General features: G+C 45.0%; 2 protein-coding genes across 3 annotated transcripts in view; one reads left to right on the top strand and one right to left on the bottom strand.

Moving 5' to 3' along the window:
* Positions 1–22,324, top strand: part of METTL9 (methyltransferase 9, His-X-His N1(pi)-histidine) — a 28,782-nt gene that overhangs the window by 5,159 nt on the left and 1,299 nt on the right. The window contains exons 3-4 of the mRNA XM_083474485.1: positions 4,365–4,574; positions 7,490–7,674. Coding sequence (XP_083330611.1) covers positions 4,365–4,574; positions 7,490–7,674 — 395 coding nt within the window. The remainder of the gene's footprint in view (positions 1–4,364; positions 4,575–7,489; positions 7,675–22,324) is intronic.
* On the bottom strand, positions 12,224–22,251 carry IGSF6 (immunoglobulin superfamily member 6). 2 transcript variants are annotated; one of them, XM_083474558.1, is made up of 6 exons: positions 19,791–22,251; positions 19,073–19,426; positions 17,288–17,394; positions 15,464–15,529; positions 13,608–13,688; positions 12,224–12,564 (listed from the first exon to the last, which is right to left on the bottom strand). In XM_083474558.1, the coding sequence occupies exons 1-6, from the start codon at positions 19,855–19,857 to the stop codon at positions 12,523–12,525; spliced, it is 717 nt and encodes a 238-aa protein (XP_083330684.1). In that variant the 5' UTR covers positions 19,858–22,251; the 3' UTR covers positions 12,224–12,522. The 2 variants fall into 2 exon arrangements, with proteins under 2 accessions (XP_083330684.1, XP_083330685.1); XM_083474559.1 differs by having other exon boundaries at positions 12,225–12,564; positions 15,491–15,529; positions 19,791–21,384.

Genomic DNA, 22,324 nt, shown 5'->3' on the forward strand with positions numbered 1-22,324 from the left:
AGCGTTTTCCTAAGTGGTGTCTTATGAGATGACTCGGGGGCAGCTATGCCACGTGATTGCCCTGGTTTTTGGAGGGGAGCAGGAATTGTCGCTTTGACAGTGCAGCGACAACTTTTCCACGAAGAATGAGCATGCATCTTCTGATGTGTCCATCTCATTCAGTATCCTGCTTCCTGTATCTTGTTTCCAGATGCCTCTTGGGAAGCCCACAAGGAGAACATGAGTCCCTGAGAGACTGATATTCTGAGAGCATACCGTCGCCATGGCTAATTGCCATTGACGGCTGGTCCTAACAGCCATCATACCTTGTAGCATTCGGGATAGCTCAGTTAATATTGCCTCCTGGTATCTTGCTCGCGACCGAGGCTGTTTTTCAGCCAGAGCTCCCAGGAACACAATTCCGGCACCTCTCAGTTGGGCGCCATTGCCATTCTAAGAGAGCGAGGGAGGTGTTCATGGTGGGATCCTGCACCTCTTTTCTGGAAAAATAGCATGATTATGACATTTCTAGCAGGTGCAGCTGGCGAAGAGGGACATTGTCATATACCTGGCCTCCTAGCACTAGTGCTGCTTCAGCTTACCTAGGGGGGAGAAGCAAAGAGGCAGGAAGGTGGGCTCTGTGTGGATGTACCAGTGCGAGTGCTGGATTGCGTCTGCCAGCGCATCTCCCCACCCATCCCCTCACTTCACCCCCATCTTTCTCTCCACGCTAGTGCCGGGGGAGCCACTTCTGATTTCTAGAATTCCCCCATAGGTAGCATCTCTGCATGAAACATTTAAGTGCCTGCTTAAGACATTTTTGTTCAGGAAAGCCTTCCTGGAGATGTAGAACGCTGAAATGTACTTTAATCTCTTTTTGCTTGCTGTTTGATTTTGACTGTTTTAAACAGCACTTTTAATAATTGATCGTTTTAATCCTGTTGTGTGTTTTTTTGTAAACAGCTTAGAGGTGTTGTTCCAGTTGTGAGTGGTATATCAAAGTTGTGAAATAAATAAAATAAAAAATCCCATTTGAGCCGGAGCATTTCAACCGGAGCAGTTCTCTTTGCTTCCAAACTCAAGAGGAGCGTGGTGTAAAGCTTTTGCTCTCAACTTCTATATATCAGTGTGTACAGATGGAAGCAGGGAGAGTGGTATTCGATCAATAATCAAATGGTTCTCCATTCTCTTTAGCCTAGGAAGACTGAAGATAGCCAAGTATAGAATGGAGTTGCTTGTCTTGGAAGGGTCTGTTCAAACTGGTTTTTCACAGGAAACTTGGAGCAGATACTCAGCATGGAGAGAGCTGCCCTTTAGTGTCCTTTGAAAAAACACAACACCAGTTCATTTCTACATATTAAGGCCACCTCCTCTGCTTTGCCTGAGCTTTGCCTGAGCTGACAAATTGAACTAATATGCAACTGGAGCCCTCAACCAAATTTTTCACTGTAGCAAATTTCCTTAGAAATGAGCCCATAACTAAGCATTCAAGCTGGGGGAAGACCTAAAAGCTGCTTTATTGGGGGGAGGGTCTCCAAATTCAATCAGAACAGTGATACTGAGGAAGAGACCTACCACTACCCAATCAGTATTCTTGAAATTACACGTACACACTAATAATACCTTTATTGTTAATGTACAACCTGTGTAAAATGAAATTAACCGAGCCTCCCCCCCTCACTCAATCCCATTGCACTTTGTGTGCTTGTCGCACAACACACCAACCCCGAAAATCAGTTGCACTATATTATTTTCTGTTCAGCAGCCTAACAGCCCACAGATAGAAACTGTTTTTTAGCCTGTTGGTACGGCACTGTGGGTTAAACCACAGAGCCTAGGACTTGCCGATCAGAAGGTCGGCGGTTCGAATCCCCGTGATGGGGTGAGCTCCCGTTGCTCGGTCCCTGCTCCTGCCAACCTAGCAGTTCAAAAGCACATCATAGTGCAAGTAGATAAATAGGTACCACTCTGGTGGGAAGGTAAACGGCATTTCCGTGTGCTGCTCTGGTTCGCCAGAAGCAGCTTAGTCATGCTGGCCACATGACCCGAAAGCTGTATGCCGGCTCCTTCAGCCAATAAAGCGAGATGAGCACTGCAACCCCAGAGTCGGCCACGACTGGACCTAATGGTCAGGGGTCCCTTTACCTTTTACAACTGATTATACTTCTACATCTCCTGCTGAGGGTAGAAGATTAAAGAGGTGCTGGCTGGGGTGTGAATCGTCAATGAGAATTTTTCTCGCTCTCCTAAGGCAAAGATCCCTTGCGATGTCGTCTAGCGGGCTCAGGGGACAGCCCATGATATCATGTGCTGTGTTCCCCACCCTTTGTAAAGACTTTCTGTCTGTGACTGTCAAGTCAACGTACCACACTGTGATACAGTATGAGAGGACACTTTCTATTGTGGTCATCAAGAAGGAGGTCATCAATTGTTGTTCAACATTGTTCTTTTGCAAGACCCAGAGGAAATGGAGTCTCTGTTGGGCCTTCCTAGCCACCTGAGTTATATTTGGGGAGACGTGCGTTACACCTGCCAGGGTGGTGTGTCTTGCCTAGCACCACCTTCAGTAATATGCTGGCAGACAGCTGCTTGAGAGCTATGCATCCTGCATCCCATAGATGCAACCCTGGCATTTGCACCCAGCTGCTCAGTTTCCTTTAATGCCAGGCCCTCCAAAGGACTCTAGGTTTTATGTTTTCCTTTGATGCATGCTTGACTCTACATCCTCTTTAGCTGAGTGAAGGAAATACCACGACTTTTTTTTAAAAAAAATACACCCTTTTACACGTTATCCTGCTATACAGTTTGATCTGAGCTGCTGCTGTTTCAGTGAGAGAGGAATTATGTCATGAGCCAATCATATTTCTCAGCTAGACGTTTCCTGTGGGGTGCACAGTCGACTGCAGTGCCTCGCTGTATCCCCTCGTATCCTCGCTGTTTTTGCTCCAGTCCAAAAGGTTTCTGTTACTTTGAATGCCTTCTTGCGGTGTCTTTAGGAATAATGCCCTTGAGCCAACTTATGTGAGGGATGCTCAGATGTACTGCCAGGGGGTTGGTCTTTGAAAAGTGAATGCCACTTGCTTTCATGTTTTTCTTCCAACGCCCGTTATAAAAATGGCAGTTCCCTCCGGACCATTCCATTCCGCGCGCATTGGTACGTTTTTACTTTTCCCACTTTTTATCTGCTCTCATTGTCCTCACCAGCCGTTCTCTCTCCTTCCCGTGTCCTCTCTCTTGATCATGATTCTGCTCTTTGCAGCTGGGACTCGCTGGCACAGATCACCTTTTTACCCTTCAGCTTGGGCTCCTTCCTGTGGTTGACCTGACTAATGCGTTGCTTCCCTCTTGTGTCTCTTGCTAACCAATTATTTTCTCCCCCCCCCCCCCGGATTCTTCCACTCCTTATTCTTTCATTCACTTGCACCTCTGGCACAACTACTGTAATCTTACAATATAGACTTCAAAGTGGGACAAGCAGAGATGCCATTGATACAGTCCACAGAGACCCCAATTGTCCCTGCTGCAGATTCCTTAATGAATGGCTCATTTGCCATTCCACGTTCTTTTCTATCGCACAAGGAAGCTTCGGATACCTACTGTGGTCTTTGCTGCTAGTTTATACCGTTTTAAAATATTAATCTCCTTTCCCACTGCTCTAACGATGTCATCTTCAGCATCTCTTTCAGTCTGTTTCTTCTTCTATTCTTTTACATCTTCCTTGTCACTCTTGTCTTCTTAAAGCTAACCTTTTTTGAGTCCTCTTCTCCTCTAATGCCTTTGAATCTAAAGTCAGCATGTAAGGCAGGCAAGTCCAAAGTCCGCCGGTTGGTTTAATCTGGTGCCTGTGGCAGTTTATTTCCTGGGGTAAAATAGTAGAAAAAGCTCGGCAACTTTGGTTGGCCCTTTGGTCAGCCCTCACACATGTTCACTTCATCAAATCTGCCCCTCTTTGAAAAAAGTTTGGACACCCCAATAAGGCTTCATGGCATTGCAAGTTGGATGTCGAGTAGGTGGAATGTTGTCTTTTATTGGGCCAGGCAGCTTGTTGTAAAATACTGCAGTTCTTCATCAGGCGACTTTAAATGCTGGTTAAGGGCCAACCCAGGTCAAGCCCTATCTGCACTATTCATTTAAAGCAGTATCGTACCACTTTAAACAGTCATGGCCTCCCCTAAAGAAACCTAGGAACTGTAGATGTTAACGGTGCTAACAATAGTTAGGAAAACCCATAGGGACTGAATGTTAAACCACTCTGGAAACGGTTAAAAGGTTTCCCATCGCTATGTCCACACTGGTTTGAAATGAAAGAAATGTTGTCTCCACTTCCTAAATTTGCCCACTTTGTTCATAAACAAATAAAACCTTGTCGTCTTTTAACATTTCAGGTTACTGGGAAGAGGTTCCATGTTTGTGTTTTCACCCGAACAATTTCAGAGACTGCTTAAAATAAATCCAGACTGGAAATCCCGCCGGCTTCTCGATTTAGGAGCAGGAGATGGAGAAGTCACAAAAGTCATGAGTCCTCACTTTGAAGAAACCTATGCTACCGAGTTGTCTGAAACTATGATTTGGCAGCTTCAGAAGAAGAAATACAGGTATATTGCTTGCTAAGTGGGCTGTGTGCTACGTCAGTGATACTACGTTAGCTATCTTCTCTCCCACCCCTGCCATGGTCTATCAAAGCATATAGGCTGTTACAAGATTTCTATCTGATAACTATAATTATTTCTGCAAATTAGGGAAGATACAATCTGTTTGCTTTTTTAAAAAAATCTCATTAGGATTTACAGTCATACATTGGAAGTCAAACGGAATCCGTTCTGGAAGTCCATTTGACTTCCAAAATATTCAGAAACCAAAACACGGCTTCTGATTGGCTGCAGGAAGCTCTTGCAGCCAAGCGGAAGCTGCACCAGACGTTTGACTTCCAAAAATTGTTAGAAAACTAGAACACTCACTTCCGGTTTTTGATCGGGAGTCGAAACATACGAGTTCCAAGGCGTTTGACAACCAAGGTACAACTGTATATCCTTTCTGCAAAATATCCAAGGTGGTTTTTCAGACATGGGGCAGTGGGGTAATGTGTGCATTCCCCTTGCGCTTGCTGAAAGGAGGAAAGCTGAGCAATAGCCGTGTTGTAGTTGTAGTAAAAAAGGTAAGGTAGGTAAAGGACCCAGTTAATCCAGTCAAAGGTGCGGCACTCATCTCACTTTTCAGGCCGAGGGAGCCAGCGTTTGTCCACAGACAGCTTTCCGGGTCCTGTGGTCAGCATGACTAAACCACTTCTGGAGGAGTGGAACACTGTGACACAAACCAGAGCGCCTGGAAACGCCATTTACCTTCCCGCCGCAGTGGTACCTTTTTATCTGCTTGCACTGGTATGCTTTTGAACTGCTAGGTTGGCAGAAGCTGGGACAGAGCAATGGGAGCTCCCCCCATCGCGGGGATTCAAACTGCCGACCTTCCAGTCAGCAAGCCCAGAGGCTCGGTGGTTTAGACCACAGCACCACGCCGCTTCCTTTGTAGTTGTAGTAGTCCAGCTGGAACCTTGGTGCCATGAGGCCAGTAGCAATCAAGACTCTTGAGTCACAGGCTGCAGAATCTCCAGCTAAGGAGCCAAACAAGGAACCAGGCCAGCTTTAGGGCTCTAAGTCTGTTGGTGGAGACCAGGAGTCCACTAGGCCAGAGGTCCAGAGCCAGGACCCTCACGGGTATCAGAGCCTGAGAAAACAAAGGCTTCCCACAGTACCTCACCAGTCCATTGGTACAGGGAGCTAACAAGGCAAGAGGCTATGGAGAAGTGCCAGACGGTTGGTCCTCTAAGAATCCTAAGGTTATCCACAAGGGGTGGAGCCTTCAGACGTAGTCTAGTGGCAGAGGCTTAAGGATGTTCTGTCTGCTCTCAACCTTCATCAGAGCAAGTTGCTCACCTGGAGCTACCTGTGGTTCTGCAGCTCCTGACCTGCCTTGCTGCTTTGAGATCCAGCTTCAAATCACAACAAGACACAGGGGCTGTTGACTTACAGCAAAGATCTCTAGTGTCCAATTTAGCCTGAATTACATTTGTGGGTCTCTTAACTTAGAACTCTTGAAATGTTTTGTGCCTCCTTCCTTTCTCTCGCCTGCCCCTCTGCCCCCTCCCAGAATTAAATACGGTGCCTGCAGTTGGACAGAAGCTATAGCTTGTGTTTTGCAGGATGACTGTACCATGATTATTTCTTTTCTTTTTTAAAATAGCCCATTCTTATTTTTCTGAATGAATATAACGAAAACCCAAGCAAGCATTTGGAGGCCTATTTCTTAAACCTTTACCATATATTTGCATTGTAGTAATGCTCCTGCTGTGACCCATTTTGGATCAGGCCACGACCCACCAGGGCAGGCATGGCCAAACTGGGCCCTCCAGATGTTTTGGGACTACAACTCCCATCATCCCTAGCTAACAGGGCCAGTGGTCAGGGATGATGGGAATTGTAGTCCCAAAACATCTGGAGGGCTGAGTTTGGTCGTGCCTGCACTAGGGGGTTCCGACCCACCAGTTGAAGACCAGTGGTTTAGAGCACATTAGAAGTATGGCCATCAGAATGCATCAAGCAGGTTTCCTTTCAGATACTTTGGACCAGGGGTCAGCAGACTTTTTCAGCAGGGAGCCGGTCCACTATCCCTCAGACCTGGTGGGGGGCTAGGCTATATTTCTTGGGGGGGGGATGAACGAATTCCTATGCCCCACAAATAACCCAAATTATCTGAAGGACTCCAGATTGGGTAATGCTGATTAACATGTGCAAAGACCTGTTTGGCTTAGGTGAGTTTCTGGCAAAAAGATGCTTATGACTCTGGGAAGTTGTAAGCCATACTCCCTTTTCTTTACAAATGAGAGAAATTCATCTCGTTTTGATTGTCCCCTGACGAAGGCTTCTATTATGTGTCAGCTTCTCCAGCCCCATTATTTGCCAAGTTCTGCTGTATCAGCTGTGGCTGGTATAACCTCTTAAAGTTTTCTAGTGTCTGGCGATTTCAAGACAAGCTGCAGCTAACAGAGCTAATACAAGCCCTTCGTATAAAATTGTCATTTTAGAGTTATTGCAAACAGATTATAATGCTAACACTGGCTCTGATGGAATTATTGACTGTATTACATCTGCGATCGGGACAGACACTCTAGGCTGCAACCGTTCTGCAAGCTGACAAGTTCCTCTGCGGAGAATATAAAGGTCCTGTCTGTTTATTCCCTCTTCAGCATGTACCCAGCAAATTGCTGTTCGTGTGATGAAATCTTATTGGAGTAAGACGTATAATGTTGATTTGCAGATCTCCCACTGCAAAATAGATGCTAACGCTATAAAGCCCACACTCCTTTTGCAGGATCATCTGCATAGTGGCCTAGACTTAATGAGCAGAGGTTAACTCATTATTTGCTTACTTTGCCTCACATCATTGTAGGCAGAAAGAGAACAATCTCTCCTTGTCTGGTTGTAACCCTCAACACTTTCCCCCTCTACCTATACAGAGTGCTCGGCATCAACGAATGGCAGAGCACAGGGTTCCAGTACGATGTCATCAGCTGCTTGAATCTGCTCGATCGCTGTGATCAGCCATTGACTGTATTAAAAGATATTAGAAGTGTACTGGAGCCTACGAGAGGCAGAGTCATCCTGGCATTGGTTCTGCCCTTTCATCCATATGTGGAGAATGGTAAGTGTTTAACAGCTGATTGATGGGGGTTGGGAGGGAAGGAAAGGGGGACTTCCTCACTCCTGCAATTGCATGAGAATCTGTTCTGCAGGGGTTTCCCAAGAGCTGTTTGCAATTGCAGACAGCCTGCCTAGAATCCATGGGCGCTTTATGTCTTGCTTGGAGTGACATGGCTGGCCTCACTTCCACAGTTGCTCTGAAATGTTTAACATGTACACCAACAAGTGCAGCCAAACCACATTCCCAGAGCTGTATGGAAGCAACAATGGCTCCACGTATGTAAAGTGCCTCTTAGGAGGACTTATTTAGAGGCTTCAGCCAGTCATAGCCTGTAGTCAGAATAGAAGGCTGGACCAAGTTAATTTTTTAAGGAGCAATACCTGGTTGAGGTTATGTCTCCACACCCAAAGGACTATGGTTGTAGTTGCAAAGGAACTACTCCACCCATGCTCCAAGTTGACTTTTATAATAGTTCATTTTTTCCAATATTCTCTCTTTCTGGTTTTGTGTGTGTGTGTGTGTGTGTGTGTGTGTGTGTGTGGTTCTGAGTTTTTGTTTGTTTTGTTCTGAGTGGTTTTTTTAAAGGTTTATTTAGTCTTAACTAAGTACAAAAACTCACATATCCAGCATTTTGGTCAATAATGCCCACTGTACAAAGCAAATTTAAAATAACCAAAGAAAGGAAACTAAGCTTACAGCCTATTTGTCATGCACAAAAGCTACAAAGACAAATCTTAATTTGCAGGGAGTCTGTTCTTCCATGGAACTAGATACCCATACGTCAGCATCATACAGATGACAAATTGCAAGAAAGTACTTTGTATACATTCAAATTTTGGCAGTCATGTTTTGCTGGGGGTGGGGGGAGTTAACATGGAAGAAAACGAGAAATGAGGTGAGAAAAGACTTGTTCTGGCTTTGAAATCCAGTCTTTCTTCTTTACAAGTTCAGTTTCTGCATTACCTTCTATTCCCACTCTTTGTTCATCCACTCATGAAAAGTGGGAAGGATGTGTTGTCTTTCTTTCTGTCTTTCTTAAAAGAAATATGTAAGCTTATAAATCATCATTTGTGGCAATAATATATCTTGTGAGGAAGAGGTAGTTCCAAACTGGTTTGCAAGAAAAGCACAAACCAAAGGTTCCTGGTTTCAGACAAAATGCCAAACTATAGTTTGCAACAAACCAGGATCTGTGGTTGGGAGCTGATGGCGCATGGCAGGGGAAAGGGCACAGTCCAGAGACCCCTTTCTGCACGCTATCGTTTGGGATTCCATTTGAACCACCGCAACAGATCTCTTAGCTTTTGTACTGTTTTGAACTACATACCGTATTTTTCGCTCTATAGGATGCATTCCCCCCCCCCAAAAAAAATTAACGGGAAATGTGTGTGCGTCCTATAGAGCGAATACAGGATGCGCGGCTAAGCCCAAAGCCAGAACAGGGAGACGGAGCGCTGCGGAGTGCTCCATCTCGCTCTTCTAGCTTGGGGTTAGCCCTCCAGAGGCTAGAAAGGCTGTCCCCGAAGCCTGAAACCTTTGGAGTGCAGCGGGAACTCGCGCTGCACTCCAAAGGCTTCAGGGATCTTTGAGGCTGGCAGTGGGGGAAAGCAGCGCTTCCCCCCACCGCCAGCCCCACAAGCTCGGGGGCAGCGGCAAGGCTGCGCGCAGCCTTTGCTCTGTTCCCCGACCTGCTCTTTGGGGCTGGCGGTGGGGGAAAGCAGCGCTTCCCCCCCGCCAGCCCCAAAGAGCAGGTCAAAAGGAACCTGAAGCCTCCGGAGCCCAGAGGGAACTCCCGCTGCGCTCCGGAGGCTTTGGGTGAATGCACCTTGAACGCACCTTGTTTTAGAGGGGGAGAACAAGGGAAAAAAATGTTCCCCTGTTCTCCCTCTCCTATGGTCCGGTGCGTCCTATAGAGCGAAAAATGCGGTATGTGCTAAAGTAGAAACATTTGACTTCCCATTAATTTTGATAAAATGCCATGTTGACAAAGAACTTTTTTCCCCCGTCTTGCTTGAGCACTACTGAGGAGTGCACACAATTTGTTGTTGTTAGTATTTATATCCCATCTTTCTCGCAAATTAGGATTCTGGGTGGCTTACAACATTTAAAACGGCATTATAAAATACAGAGCGATAAAAACAAACTAGTTAAAAACAATAATTAAAATACAGCAGAACACATTCAAAACCAAAAATTAAAACCCACTTTGCCCTGACCACAGCCCAGTGTCTGCACCTCCGTTTTCAAAGGCCTAGGAAGGCCTTAGCCTGCCAGTGGAAGGATACAAATAGGGGTTTTTTGTTTAGTCGTGTCCAACTCTTCATGACCCCATGGACCAGAGCACGCCAGGCACTCCTGTCTTCCAAAAAGGGAGCCAGTCTTAACATCTCTTGGGAGGAAATTACACAATGTGGGAGCAGCCACAGCAAAGGCGCTCTCTTGTGTCACCACCAACTGTGTCACTGATGTCGATGGGACTGAGAGAAGGTGCTCACCTGAGGATGTTAGCACCCAGGTAGGTTCATGTAGGGAATTACGATATTTCCTGTAACCAGGGCTCAAGCATATAGGGCTTTATAGGATACAGCCAGCACTTTGAATTGTACCCAGAAACGAACCGGTAGCCCGTGAAGTTGTTTTAATGACAGAGTAACATAATAATAATAATGCTCTCTGCTACCGGTACCAGTCAGCAGTTTGGCCCAGAATTCTGAACCAGCTAAAGCTTCCAAATACAGTGGTACCTCAGGTTAAGAACTTAATTCGTTCTGGAGGTCTGTTCTTAACCTGAAACTGTTCTTAACCTGAGGTACCACTTTAGCTAATGGGGCCTCCCGCCACCGTGTGATTTCTGTTCTCATCCTGAAGCAAAGTTCTTAACCTGAGGTACTATTTCTGGGTTAGCGGAGTCTGTAACCTGAAGCGTATGTAACCTGAAGTGTCTGTAACCCGAGGTACCACTGTACTTCTCAAAGGCAGCCACACATAGATCACGTTACAGTAGTCCAACTGGGGCGCATCTAAGTCACGCATCACAGTGGCCAGATCCGATAAGGAATGGGTGCAGTTGGTGCCTGAGTTGTAATTGTGTAAATGCCCTTCTGGTCACTGCAGCACCCATGTTCGGGGCAGAATCCCAGGAGTACAGTTGTATGCCTGGAGATGCTTCTTAACCTCAGGTGTGTTGCCAGTTTTGAGGGGACCTTGGGCAAGGTGCCCTTGCAGGGGGAAGACAACACCGCCCTGGTTGCTCTTCTCCTTTCCTGCCTTGCCCTGGCTGCTTCCCTACTTCCTTCCCACAAAGCCCTTCCCTGGTTGCTCTCCCACTTCCTGCTTTCTCCTCTACTGCTCCCTGCTCTGTAGGTTTAAGAGGCAGCAGCAGGAAGTGGTCTCTTAAAGGGAGGAGGAGAAGAAGAAAGCAGAACTGGGGAAATTAAGATGTTTGGTGCAGCTTGAACCTCAGCAGGTCTTTTCCTGCATAGCAAACCCACCCAGCAACTGTCATCTGCCCCAGTATGTGCCCTGGACTGGTTGTTCACACCATTCTCCACCATGGACCAGTGCTGCTGTTCCTGGTCCATTTAGGGCGAGCCCCCATAATGTAGCATGCAAGACCTAGGCCCCAGAACCTGTGCTTAAGCTGGCCTGAGTTGTGAACTGGTCGACGTCCTTGCATTTTTCGTATCTTACTTTGCAATTCTACAGTTCTGTTTCTCTCTCTGGGCTTGTAACTTCTCAGGATTTCCAGGGTGTTGCTGTTTCTCTCCCACACCTTTATGTCCAGGATCCTGTTTGGTAACTGTACAATAAAACTTAACGCAACTTCCTGGCAAGGCAACCAAGCACATACTGGCATTTGTTTCCTCATGGTTCAAAGACCAGTGTTTGCTTTGAGATCAGGATGCTAGATATGTGGGCCTCTGAAGTACAAGATGGGCTCGCCTTTTGAAGAGGCACAGGCAGCTCTAAAGCTAAGCAAAGAAGGGTGAGGGTGGGCGAGAGAATGTGGGGAAGATGGAAATCAATGAAGGGAAAAGGAAGGAACACCACTAAAAACTCAAGGACATTTCTGATTAAATAGGTTGTATTCCCTGTTAGCCCCCGTTTTTAGTGGTAAAGCCACTGAAATTAATTCCAGTTCTAGGCAGCTCCTGGCATATGTGTACAGTGGTGCCCCGCAAGACGAATGCCTCGCAAGACGGAAAACCCGCTAGACGAAAGTGTTTTCCGTTTTGGAGGTGCTTCGCAAATCAAATCTCCTATGGGCTTGCTTTGCAAGACGACAATGTCTTGCGAGTTCCTGCTGGTTTTTTTTCCTTTCCCCCCCCCTTTTTCTAAGCCGCTTATCAGCAGATCCGATCAGCAGATAAGCCGCTAAAAGCCGCTAATAGCGCTAATCCGTCAATGGGCTTGCTTCGTAAGACGAAAAAACCACTAGACGAAGAGAATCACAGAACGGATTCTTTTCGTCTTGCGAGGCACCACTGTAAATGCTACATTTTCATTTAACATTCTGGGTTAACTATTTCAAAAAGTAAAAACCAAGACACCCTGAAAGTTGTTGAGCTTTTCTTTTCTTTTCTTTTCTTTTCTTTTCTTTTCTTTTCTTTTACAAAAACGCCAAGAAAAAGTGATTTTTCAATTGACTGCCTTTCAAAAATTCCCCCCTGGACGTCAGTTCTGCCTTTGAGATCCCGGTGATGTCCGGGAAAATCCAGACGTATGGCAGCCCTAGCTTAGTATGACACAATAGGAGCTTTTTGCTATATGAAGCTCACTTTTTCCCCTTCGGATGTTTAATGTGTGACTCACATTTCCAGTTCTACTGAACCCATGCAAGTGCATCTGCTATGATAATTCATCCATTTTGTGGCTTTTATCCAAATGTCCCTGCAAGAAAAGAAAAGAAGCATGTTCAGTAGTTTGCTAGTGTGCAATAAAACCCCAAAATACTTGATCCCAAAGAGTCATGTTCACTGCAATGGTGCACCGCACTTCTCTGTCTCTTTTTTTTTTAAAAAAAAACCACACATATATATATAGCTATCCATATACAGTGGTGCCTCGCAAGACGAAATTAATCCGTTCCGCGAGTCTCTTCGTCTAGCGGTTTTTTCGTCTTGCGAAGCAACCCTATTAGCGGCTTAGCGCTATTAGCGGTTTAGCGGCTATTAAAGGCTTAGCGAATTAGCGGCTAAAAGGCTATTAGCGGCTTAGTGGCTTAGAAAAAGGGGGGGGAGCGGAAAAAAATCGGAACACTTGCAAGACGTTTTCGTCTTGCAAAGCAAGCCCATAGGGGAAATCGTCTTGCGAAGCAGCTCAAAAACGGAAAACCCTTTCGTCTAGCGGGTTTTCCGTCTTGCGAGGCATTCGTCTTGCGGGGCACCACTGTACCAGCAGAAGAAAACGGCTGAATCATAAGCTTCCCAAACAACTGCAAATTCTCCAAGAGCTTACTCAGTGAAGGGAACTCTATACCATACTGGCATCCATTGGCAAGCTCAAAAGGATTAGCTTTCTATGAAATATTATTCTGTCCGGAATCTTTATGTGTAAGACTGGGTTGTTTGTTTTTTAAGCCTACTTTCTGTAGCTTGTTTTTCATTGCGACATTCCCATTTATACAAGATACATTTTTGTGTGAGTTGCAGGAAGAATTACGCCATTCTCAGAACAGCTATGCTACCTTCTCCAGGTTGAAATGGATAAGGAAGGATGGGTGCCAAATCACAGCACAGACAAGACAATAATAATTCTTTTTGCATTCATTGCTAAACTTAGAATGCTGGAGCAACATTGGCATAGCAGCATAGCCTATAACCTGGCCTCTGTGCTGCCGCCCAATTGGTTCCTTTCCCCTTCTGTCACCGATGCACTGCGATTGCCTGTATGAACACAGTTCCTGCCCCCTTTCAATGCTCCTGGCTACTTACATGCCTCCGCTGCCTGTTGCGCTTCTTTTTGCCAAACTCCTTTGCGATCGCTCGACAAACGGCTACTTTGCTTCCCCCACCCTGGAAATTTAAAAGAGACTTTGAACACTTGTCCTCACCTAGCAGTGTGGGGCACATTGGCGTGTTGTTGTTTTTAAAACAGAAACTGAGAAAATGACCCCTTCTGACACTGCCGATGCGACAGGAAACATGACTGTTACTAACAGTTGTGGGGTGGGGTATTTATCAGCCATAGGACCGTAGCCTTATACAGAACCAGATCAGACCATCCCAACCATGCCTCTCTTCCTTGCTGTTATATTATGGAAGGGAGCACAAGTTGGTCAGTGTGCCCTGGCAAATAGCAGCAAGGCTATTATTATTATTATTATTATTATTATTATTATTATTATTATTATTACTATTACTATTACTATTATATTGCTCAGTGCCCAAATAGACTTCCAAGCAATCTCCAAGTATGAAAACCAGTTACACAAACCTTAAAATGCAAACGTTCATAATTAACTACAGAGCCGTGTACATTAATGGCACAAAATAACCAAATAATAAAATTGAAATACGCAATCAAAAGTACCATTTGGAATACCAACGTCTGTAGTTATATCATGCAATGAAAACAATCCCATTTAAACATGGCAGCAATTAAAAGAGGAAATGTGAGTCGAGGTGCCTCTGAAAGAGAAGGGGCGGCAGCTTCTGCCAAGCAGAAGCCCAGGCCTCTTCCTTGCATTGCTTCGTTCCCTGCTGGTCCCTCTCTCGCTTTTGTTTCGGTCTAGCCAGGTTCCCATCTCCACAAATGCAGCACACCTGAGTGTCAGGTGCAGCCCTGTGCCCATCACCTGCCTGTTCCCCATGGAACTCTGCCACTAGGCGGTTACAAAGCAGACACAACAAGGAAGGGGCGTTGCTGTTCCTATTGCTAGCCATGCAAACTGGCTACTTCTAGAGCCACCCACTCAGCATGTGCTCCCTTTCTCTTTCATGTAACACCACAAGAGGAAGGAGGAGGAGGAAGCAACCCTAGCAGAATTCTGTGTTTCCATCTCAGCATAAAGTGGTGCATTGTGGTGCAATTACTTTTCTGGTCCTCCTTTCTAAAGTAGAAATGGATTAGGGGAAAACTTTTGCGTCCTGGATGTTGCCGGACTCCAACTCCCAGCTTCCCTGAATACTGACCATGCTGGCTAGGGCCGATAGGAGTTGGAGTCCAGCAGCATTCAAATCGACCACAGTTTCCCCACCTCTGTTCCAGATTGCCAGCAGGCATAGTCTGGCTCCATTTCCCCAGCTGGAGAAATTCAGTCATGAGATGAGGCTGCGCACATCTGTTTTCAGATGTCATATGCAGCAGCAGCGGTTCCCTGCAGGCTTTGGATTAACTTGCCATAGATAACCAAACTGTTGTGTAGCCTACAAACTTTGTGATCTTCCAGCTGCTAAGTGTGTATAAGATTGCAGGGGTTTTTTTAAGGCTTGCCATATGCCAGCCCACTGCAGATTTGAAATGCAACAGGCTGGACATGCAGCCAAGTGTTGCCATGTGGAAGGCTCCTATTAAGAGTTAAAGCCAGCCATGTCTCATTTCAGGATAATCCCTCTTCCCTCAGTTTTCTAAGGGGGTTTCTCTCTCAAGGGTGGCTACTGAGCATGCTTAGGCCTCACTGAGTAGCTTGGAAGGGTGTCTCTCTTAAGAACTGGGGTTTTAACTAAAGTTTTTTGTCCCTCTGTAGGCCTCAGGGTTCCCCCAAGCTTGCTGTTACGTCCCTCCTTTGCGTGGGTAGTTCCTTTTCCTGCTCATAAAAAGATTCACCCTTGGAGAATGCATTAGCTACCTTGTGTACAGGATTGCAAACACTTACGCAAACATTGACATGCCTCTCTGTTTTCTTGAGTTTAGGCTGTGGAAACAAAGGTGAACAATGCATTTTAGCAAAGGGGATTGGTACCTCTTTTTTTTTTTTAAGCAAACATTACACAGATTGGGGATGATGTGGTAATGGGTATTTTTGCTGTTGCGTTCAAGGAATCATAGTGATGGGAGCCACCTGTCACATGGAGAAGTAAAATGTTTGGGAGGTTAAATTGAAGAGCGGGTCATGTGGGGTGAAAAATGGAGATAGCAGAAGCCCTGTGCACAGGGTAGAGTGTGGGATTTAAACTGTGGCGTCCCAGGTTCAAGTCACTGCATGGGCAGGAAGCTCTCTGAGTAATTTGGGCAAACTGCATGCTCTGTTAACCTAACCCACCTCCCGAAGTGATGATTGCGAAGATACAGGTCACATCCACACCACGCAATTAAAAACACATGGCTTCCTGCAAAGAATCCTGGGAACTGTAGTTTACCCCTCACAGAGCTACAAATGCACCCTTAACAAACTGCGTATGGTGTGGGTGTAACTGCAGTGTACTCGGGGGTGGGTGGGGAATATAACCCACCCTGAGTTCTTTAGTGGATACAAGGGTATTGCATAAAATTTATTGATTGATTGGATTATTAAGAATATTTATATCCTGTCTGTTCAAAAGTGGCGAACAAACACTGAGTACATCAGTGCCAACACATTTTAAAACTCCCCCCTATCATATACAGTGGTACCTTGGGTTACAGATGCTTTAGGTTACAGACTCCGCTAACCCAGAAATAGAACCTCGGGTTAAGAACTTTGCTTCAGGGTGAGAGCAGAAATCGTGCGGTGGCGGCACGGCAGCAGCGGGAGGCCCCATTAGTTAAAGTGGTGCTTCAAGTTAAGAACGGACCTCCAGAACAAATTAAGTACGTAACCAGAGGTACCACTGTACAAATGAAATAAGCATAGTACCATAAAAAATTCTAGCACTAAATGATATATGCAAGCAGCAGAAAACATCCAGTTAAAAGTGGCCAACTGCTAAACCAAAAGCTAGGCCCCCAAAAAGAGGGTTTTGTCATCTAGACAGAATGCCATCAAAGAGGGGGCTATGCAGACCTTCCAAGAGATAAAATTCCAATGCTTGGGTGCAGCCACTAAAAAGGCCCTCCTCTTGTGTCCCTACTAAACACACCTCAAAGTGGGCAGGAGAAAGAGAAGAGATTCACCTGATACAAGTTCATATTGGGGCAGGTATCCCTTGAGGTACCCTGGTCCTCAGCTGTTTAAAGCTTTGAAGGCTGAGGCGAGCACTTTGAATTGGGCTTGGAAGTGAACCAGTAAGTCAACAAGTTGTTGTAACAAGAGAGTCACACGCTCCCTATAACCTGCTCCAGTCAGCAGAACCACCGCAAATTCAGGCCAGCTGCAGTTTCCATAACTTTGTAAAGGCAGCCTTACGTAAGGACTATTGCAATAGTCCAAATCAGAAGATTCACCAATTGTATGATTCAGCATAAGGCAGCTTACTATGTACATTCCCAGTTTTGGGGTGTTTTGTTTTTTAAGAAGTGGATGTGGCTGACATCATATCTAGCTTGGCAGCAACCGAATTTGCAGAAGTGGCGAGGGTGTCATAATCACATGCCCTCTTTTTTCTTTTATAAAAAAATATTTTCACAGCATGCAAATAGACTTGCAACCCAAGGCTGGTCTTGGGTTTCTTTCATTGAAAGCATTGGAAAGCTGCTAGGATCTGGTATGGGAGAGAGATTGAGAGAGAGCAGATACAGAGAGAGACGAACATACCTTAGTGAATAACTTAGAAACTGCCAGCAAGGCAACAAGGTAGAGGAGCAGCACAACTGAAATGGCCAGCATGCTGTACTCAACTCCTCGGCTGTATGTTCCACTCTCTTTTTTAAAATAAGAACAACAAAAAGAATATTGTTAGTTTAGTTTCAGTTTGCATTATTGACATAGTACGAATGGTGATTTTCTTGCGCTTTTTAATGATTTCATTAATCAAAAGGAACAAGTAACAATCAGCGGAGACCTAAAAACAGTGATAACACCGCATAAAGTAAGGAAACCACCGGCTCTTCTATGTAAGGAAGGGGATGGGAAGGAGAGAAAAAGTAGGTGTGGAGGAAGAAAAGGGAGAATCTAGACCTGGGTGGCAAGAGGTCGCCATGTAATCCAGTTGAAGACCCAAAGGCACAACAGGTTGTGCAAGTTGTTTGTACATAGAGACCTATGTAGATGTCACAAAGAGTTCCATATAAAGTTATATTTTGCAGGTACAATGTTCAAATGGGAACGATTATTCGCATATGTCCTAAAAGTCCACAAAAGAGCTGCAGAGTCCCCAGGTTCTACGTTTCTAGTTTCTTGTTCTGATTCCACCTTGAGGAGTCTGGACCATCAGAGCATAAGAAGAGCCTGCTGGGCCAGTTGAGATGTAACGGTTCCAGCTTTATATGCCGCTGTTTATAAAACCGGTCAGTTCTCCAAGCTCCTCCCCTTACTCCTTCCCTGAAACACCAGCTTCAGCACTTCAGTCAGGTTCAAAGCAAATCACCATTTCCCATTACACACAAACCTTGCTGCTTAGGGCTGGTTTCCTAACCAGGATCTTAATCTAAGATCAAACCGTGGTTTTAGAAACCTGGTTATCAAACAGACATTAAAACTTAGTTTTCTGCTTCTGAGATAGCAATACACTCTTCAAATTGGGCTGAAGCACCAAAACAAGGGAGGAACACGCAGGACAAAAGCCCGTTGCCAGCTTTGTAAACCATAGTTTATCACTTAACTTAGTTGGTCTCTAAGGTGCTACTGGACAATTTATTTATTTTTTACATAGTTTATCATGTGTGATAAGGTTGTCACGTGTGTGTGAATCAACCAACTGAGTTAGAGAGAGTTAGGCTTGCTTTGTATCTCTTTGGTTCTGATTAGTTTGAATATATGAAAATCCTTATGCAGAGCCAAAGCATTAGTCCAGCAAACCTTGGGAGTGTCTACCCTGCCTGGCTACCCTGCCTTAGCACTTTTGCTTTACAGTTTATTAAAATAATATTTGTAGGGAGCAGTCTTTGACCTGCAAGTGAGATATAAAAAGTGGTTTTTTTTCCTGGGGGGATGCAGGGGTACACATACCCCTAAACATTTTGTGAATCTAAGTCTGGCCTCGTTGAGGGGCAGTATTTCAGTATGAGTAGGAAAATGAGAGTACCTCTAAACATTTTTTTTAGAGGAAAAAAAAAGCACTGGATATAAATCTCCTTAAAATAATAGAAGAGTTTGGATTTGATATCCCGCCTTTCACTCCCTTTAAGGAGTCTCAAAGCAGCTAGCATTCTCCCTTCCCTTCCTCCCCCACAACAAACACTGTGTGAGGTGAGTGGGGCTGAGAGACTTCAAAGAAGTGTGACTGGCCCAAGGTCACCCAACAGCTGCATGTGGAGGAGCGGAGACGCGAACCCGGTTCCCCAGATTACGAGACTACCGCTCTTAACCACTACACCACACTGGCTCTCCCAGTGAGAACCCTGCCCCCTCAAAAAATAAAAAAATAAAGTAGCAACCAACCTCTTATCACTAACACTGTTCCGCTTCCAGTTTGCTTGGAGGTGGAGGAATTTGAACTTGAAATTGCTACCCCACAAAAATAAATTGCGCTGTCTTCTTCACTGATTTCGTTGATCCCAAGCTGAACCTCGTTCTTAGATGTTAAGTGAGACACTTTGAACTTTGTGCTGTTTATGCAGTTGGGAGTGCACAAGGCTTCGTGGGTATGTGCAAGATATCGAAACCACAGAATGGTCGGAGTGGATGTGGGGCATCCCTGAGCAGAAAAAGTACACGGTATAGCAATATATTTTGATGCAGGGTAGCCTTCCATGAGTGGAGGTTGAGATACTGTCACTTTGCAAAAGTTGGCACCTATTGAGGAGGATTAAACATACCCTGATGAGAAAGTCATTCGAAAAAGGGTGAGGAGTCGGTTCTCTGCATATTACAGTCTAGGAGCTTGCTGTTTCCTGTTAATTGCAGTTTCCACAAGCCATTTGAAGGCTCTAGTCATCACCTCCACTGGTGTGACTTACAACCCAATCCTGTGCATTTTTCTGCAGAGATAGAGGAGGATCAGCTTCACCCTGCCCCCGCTGTCTTTTTGGCCATTTGCCTCACCCCACCCCTGCCCGAGTTTTTCTCAAATCTGCTTCTGATGCTTTCTGCAAGAGCTGTTATTTTTAAAGCTTAATGACAACAGAAAGGATTAAGAGAGAGAGAGAGAATTCCTTACCTGCATAATATGTCACCCAGGTAAATTGCAGCACCAGAATCAGAACCCATTGCTTGAACGTTGCCATTTTGCCTGCAAGGTTTCCTCTGAAAGGGTTACAGCTCAAGAAAGTGGAACTGAGGGGAGCCCGAAGTGGAAATGGAATGGGAAGCCCTTGTCAGTTACAGTTCTTCATATTGCACAACTGAGGAAGTTCCTAGCTCTGTATTTACATGATGTGAAATAAAGCACAGGGTGTCTCTCTGTGCAACTGTTTTCGGCTTATTTGCTGGGTGCTGTTTAGTAGCCACCCCTCGGGAACCTTTAAAAATGGAGAGGAAAGAATTCTTTAACTAAAGTTAAAAAGTAAAGAACACCTGGACGGTTAAGTCCAGCCAAAGGTGGCTATGGGGTTGCGGCGTTCATCTTGCTTTCAGGCCGAGGGAGCCGGCATTTGTCCGCAGACAGCTTTCCGGGTCATGTGGGCAGCGTGACTAAACCGCTTCTGGCACAATGGAACAAACACTGTGATGGAAACCAGAGTGCGCAGAAATGCTGTTTACTTTCCCACCACAGCGGTACCTATTTATCTACCTGCACTGGCGTGCTTTCGAACTGCTAAGTTGGCAAGAACAGAGCAACGGGAGCTCACTCCTTCACGGGGATTCGAACCACTGACCTTCTGATCGGCAAGCCCAAGAGGCTCAGTGCTTTAGACCATCGCGCCACCCGCATCCCAAATTATCCTTTCCTGAAAACAGCAGATTCCTATTGTTACATCTGGTTCAAGCAAATGGAAAATGGGAATGACACTCACAGAGTTGACAGATTATAATCATCATGCTTTCTATCCCATCTTTCCTTCAAGGGGTGTGCACAGTTCCAACTACACCTTGGTTTCTCTTGGCCTTCACAGGAAGCCCATCCAGGGCCCCAGTGGTGCAAGGCAGTACAGTACTATGGAGAGGGCCGTGTGAGCAACAGAGTTTAGGGTCACATCCACACCAGGCATCGAAAGCGCATGGCTCCCCCCGCCCCCCGTTTTTCCTCTCCGTCTCTCATAGCACTAGAATCTGAGAACATCCAGCAAAGCTGAATGTTGAAAGATGGAATTTGCAGTGGTGGTCGCCAAGCTGCATGGCTTTTAAAAAACGGATTAGATAATCCTACTCTTATCAGTACCAATGCCAATTTTAATTTTGAGCTGGGAAAGAGGAGTACGTGGTTCACACCTGCTCCTCGGTTAATCTCTGCGATGACCCTATGAGGTAGGTAAAGAGGCTGTGACTGTCCCAAGGTCATCCAGTAAGCTCCATGACGGAGTGGGGATTTGAACCCTGATCTCCTAGGTTCTAGTCTGACACTAACCACTACACCACACTGGCTTCCTAGAGTTCTTCTGCTATGGGGCAGCTATATAAATTAAGCAGGTAAATATAGGTGGAAAGCAATATGTCTGAAATACTTAAGGCCCCCAACCCTATAGTTATAATTGTGGGTAGCCATCTGAGTTTATTTTGATTTTAATCTGATTTTAATCTGTATTTCAGTCAATTGCTGAATTTATATTTTAATGTATTATATGTTAGCCACCCTGAGCCCAGTTGTGGCCGGAGAGGGCAGGATATAAATAAAATTATTATTTTTTTATTACTACTACTACTACTACTACTACTACTACTACTAAAAGCTTGAATTTGTTTTATTCTGGATTGTTTTATTTGATGTCTTAATGTGTTATAAACTGCTTTGAGATATTTTCTTTAAAATATAAAGCGGTATGGAAATGAGATTAATCATCACTATATAAAAAAAAAAGGCACCTAGGCATCCCATTGTGGCAACCATAACCTAGGTTTAAGGAGTCATTTGGCAATTAGCTTATCTTTCTGTGTTTCTAACACTTGAGTTTCTTCGGGCTGCAAAAGTTTTACCGCCCCTGTCTTAAGTCTTCACATGGTGGCTCATATGGTCCCGGCACTTCCTTTCTCTTGAAGATTGGGAATGAGGTTGCTCTCACCTAAACTGCTTTGCCACTTCCCTCACAGAAACCACACTGTGTGGTGATGAAAGAGCACTTTGAACATTGGCAATACCGAAGCAAATTAGACTGAGGCAGGCAATAGTTTTCAAGGGCCTTGAAAGTGGTTTGCGAGAGGTATCGCTTCCCACGGTTTATGTACTCATTTTGTCCCACAATTTGAAAATAAACGTTTTGGAGTTTTGAATTTACATATATATTTAAATGCAGAAGCACACACATAAAAGGAAATAAATTTAAGCATTGGGGAATAACTCGCCTACCTATTGTTACAAGAAAGTAGAATAATTTGGAAGAAACCAAATGGTTAAAATTATCTGGTACTTATTACAATAACCACTAAAATAAAGGAGAAGTATATATTTTTATTTTTATTTTTTTATTGCTTTTCATTATAGACAAAATGCAGTGCTCATTACATCAAACAAAACAACACCCAACACCCCCCAGTTACATTCATTAAAGAAATATGGAGAATAGTAATAATAATATTTCAAGGAGATATTATTGGGGT

The sequence above is a fragment of the Podarcis liolepis genome, assembly GCF_965112155.1.
Source record: "Podarcis liolepis genome assembly, chromosome: 14".
Classification (NCBI taxonomy): domain Eukaryota; kingdom Metazoa; phylum Chordata; class Lepidosauria; order Squamata; family Lacertidae; genus Podarcis; species Podarcis liolepis.

Excerpts from the sequence above, each read along its gene's own strand:
- IGSF6 (XM_083474558.1), bottom strand. The coding sequence starts at position 19,857 with ATGGCAACGTTCAAGCAATGGGTTCTGATTCTGGTGCTGCAATTTACC. Across the intron at positions 15,530-17,287 it reads TTTCTAAGTTATTCACTAAG|CCTAAACTCAAGAAAACAGA; the intron begins GTATGTTCGTCT and ends TTGTTTCCACAG. Across the intron at positions 12,565-13,607 it reads GCAACAGGCAGCGGAGGCAT|GGACATTTGGATAAAAGCCA; the intron begins GTAAGTAGCCAG and ends CTTTTCTTGCAG.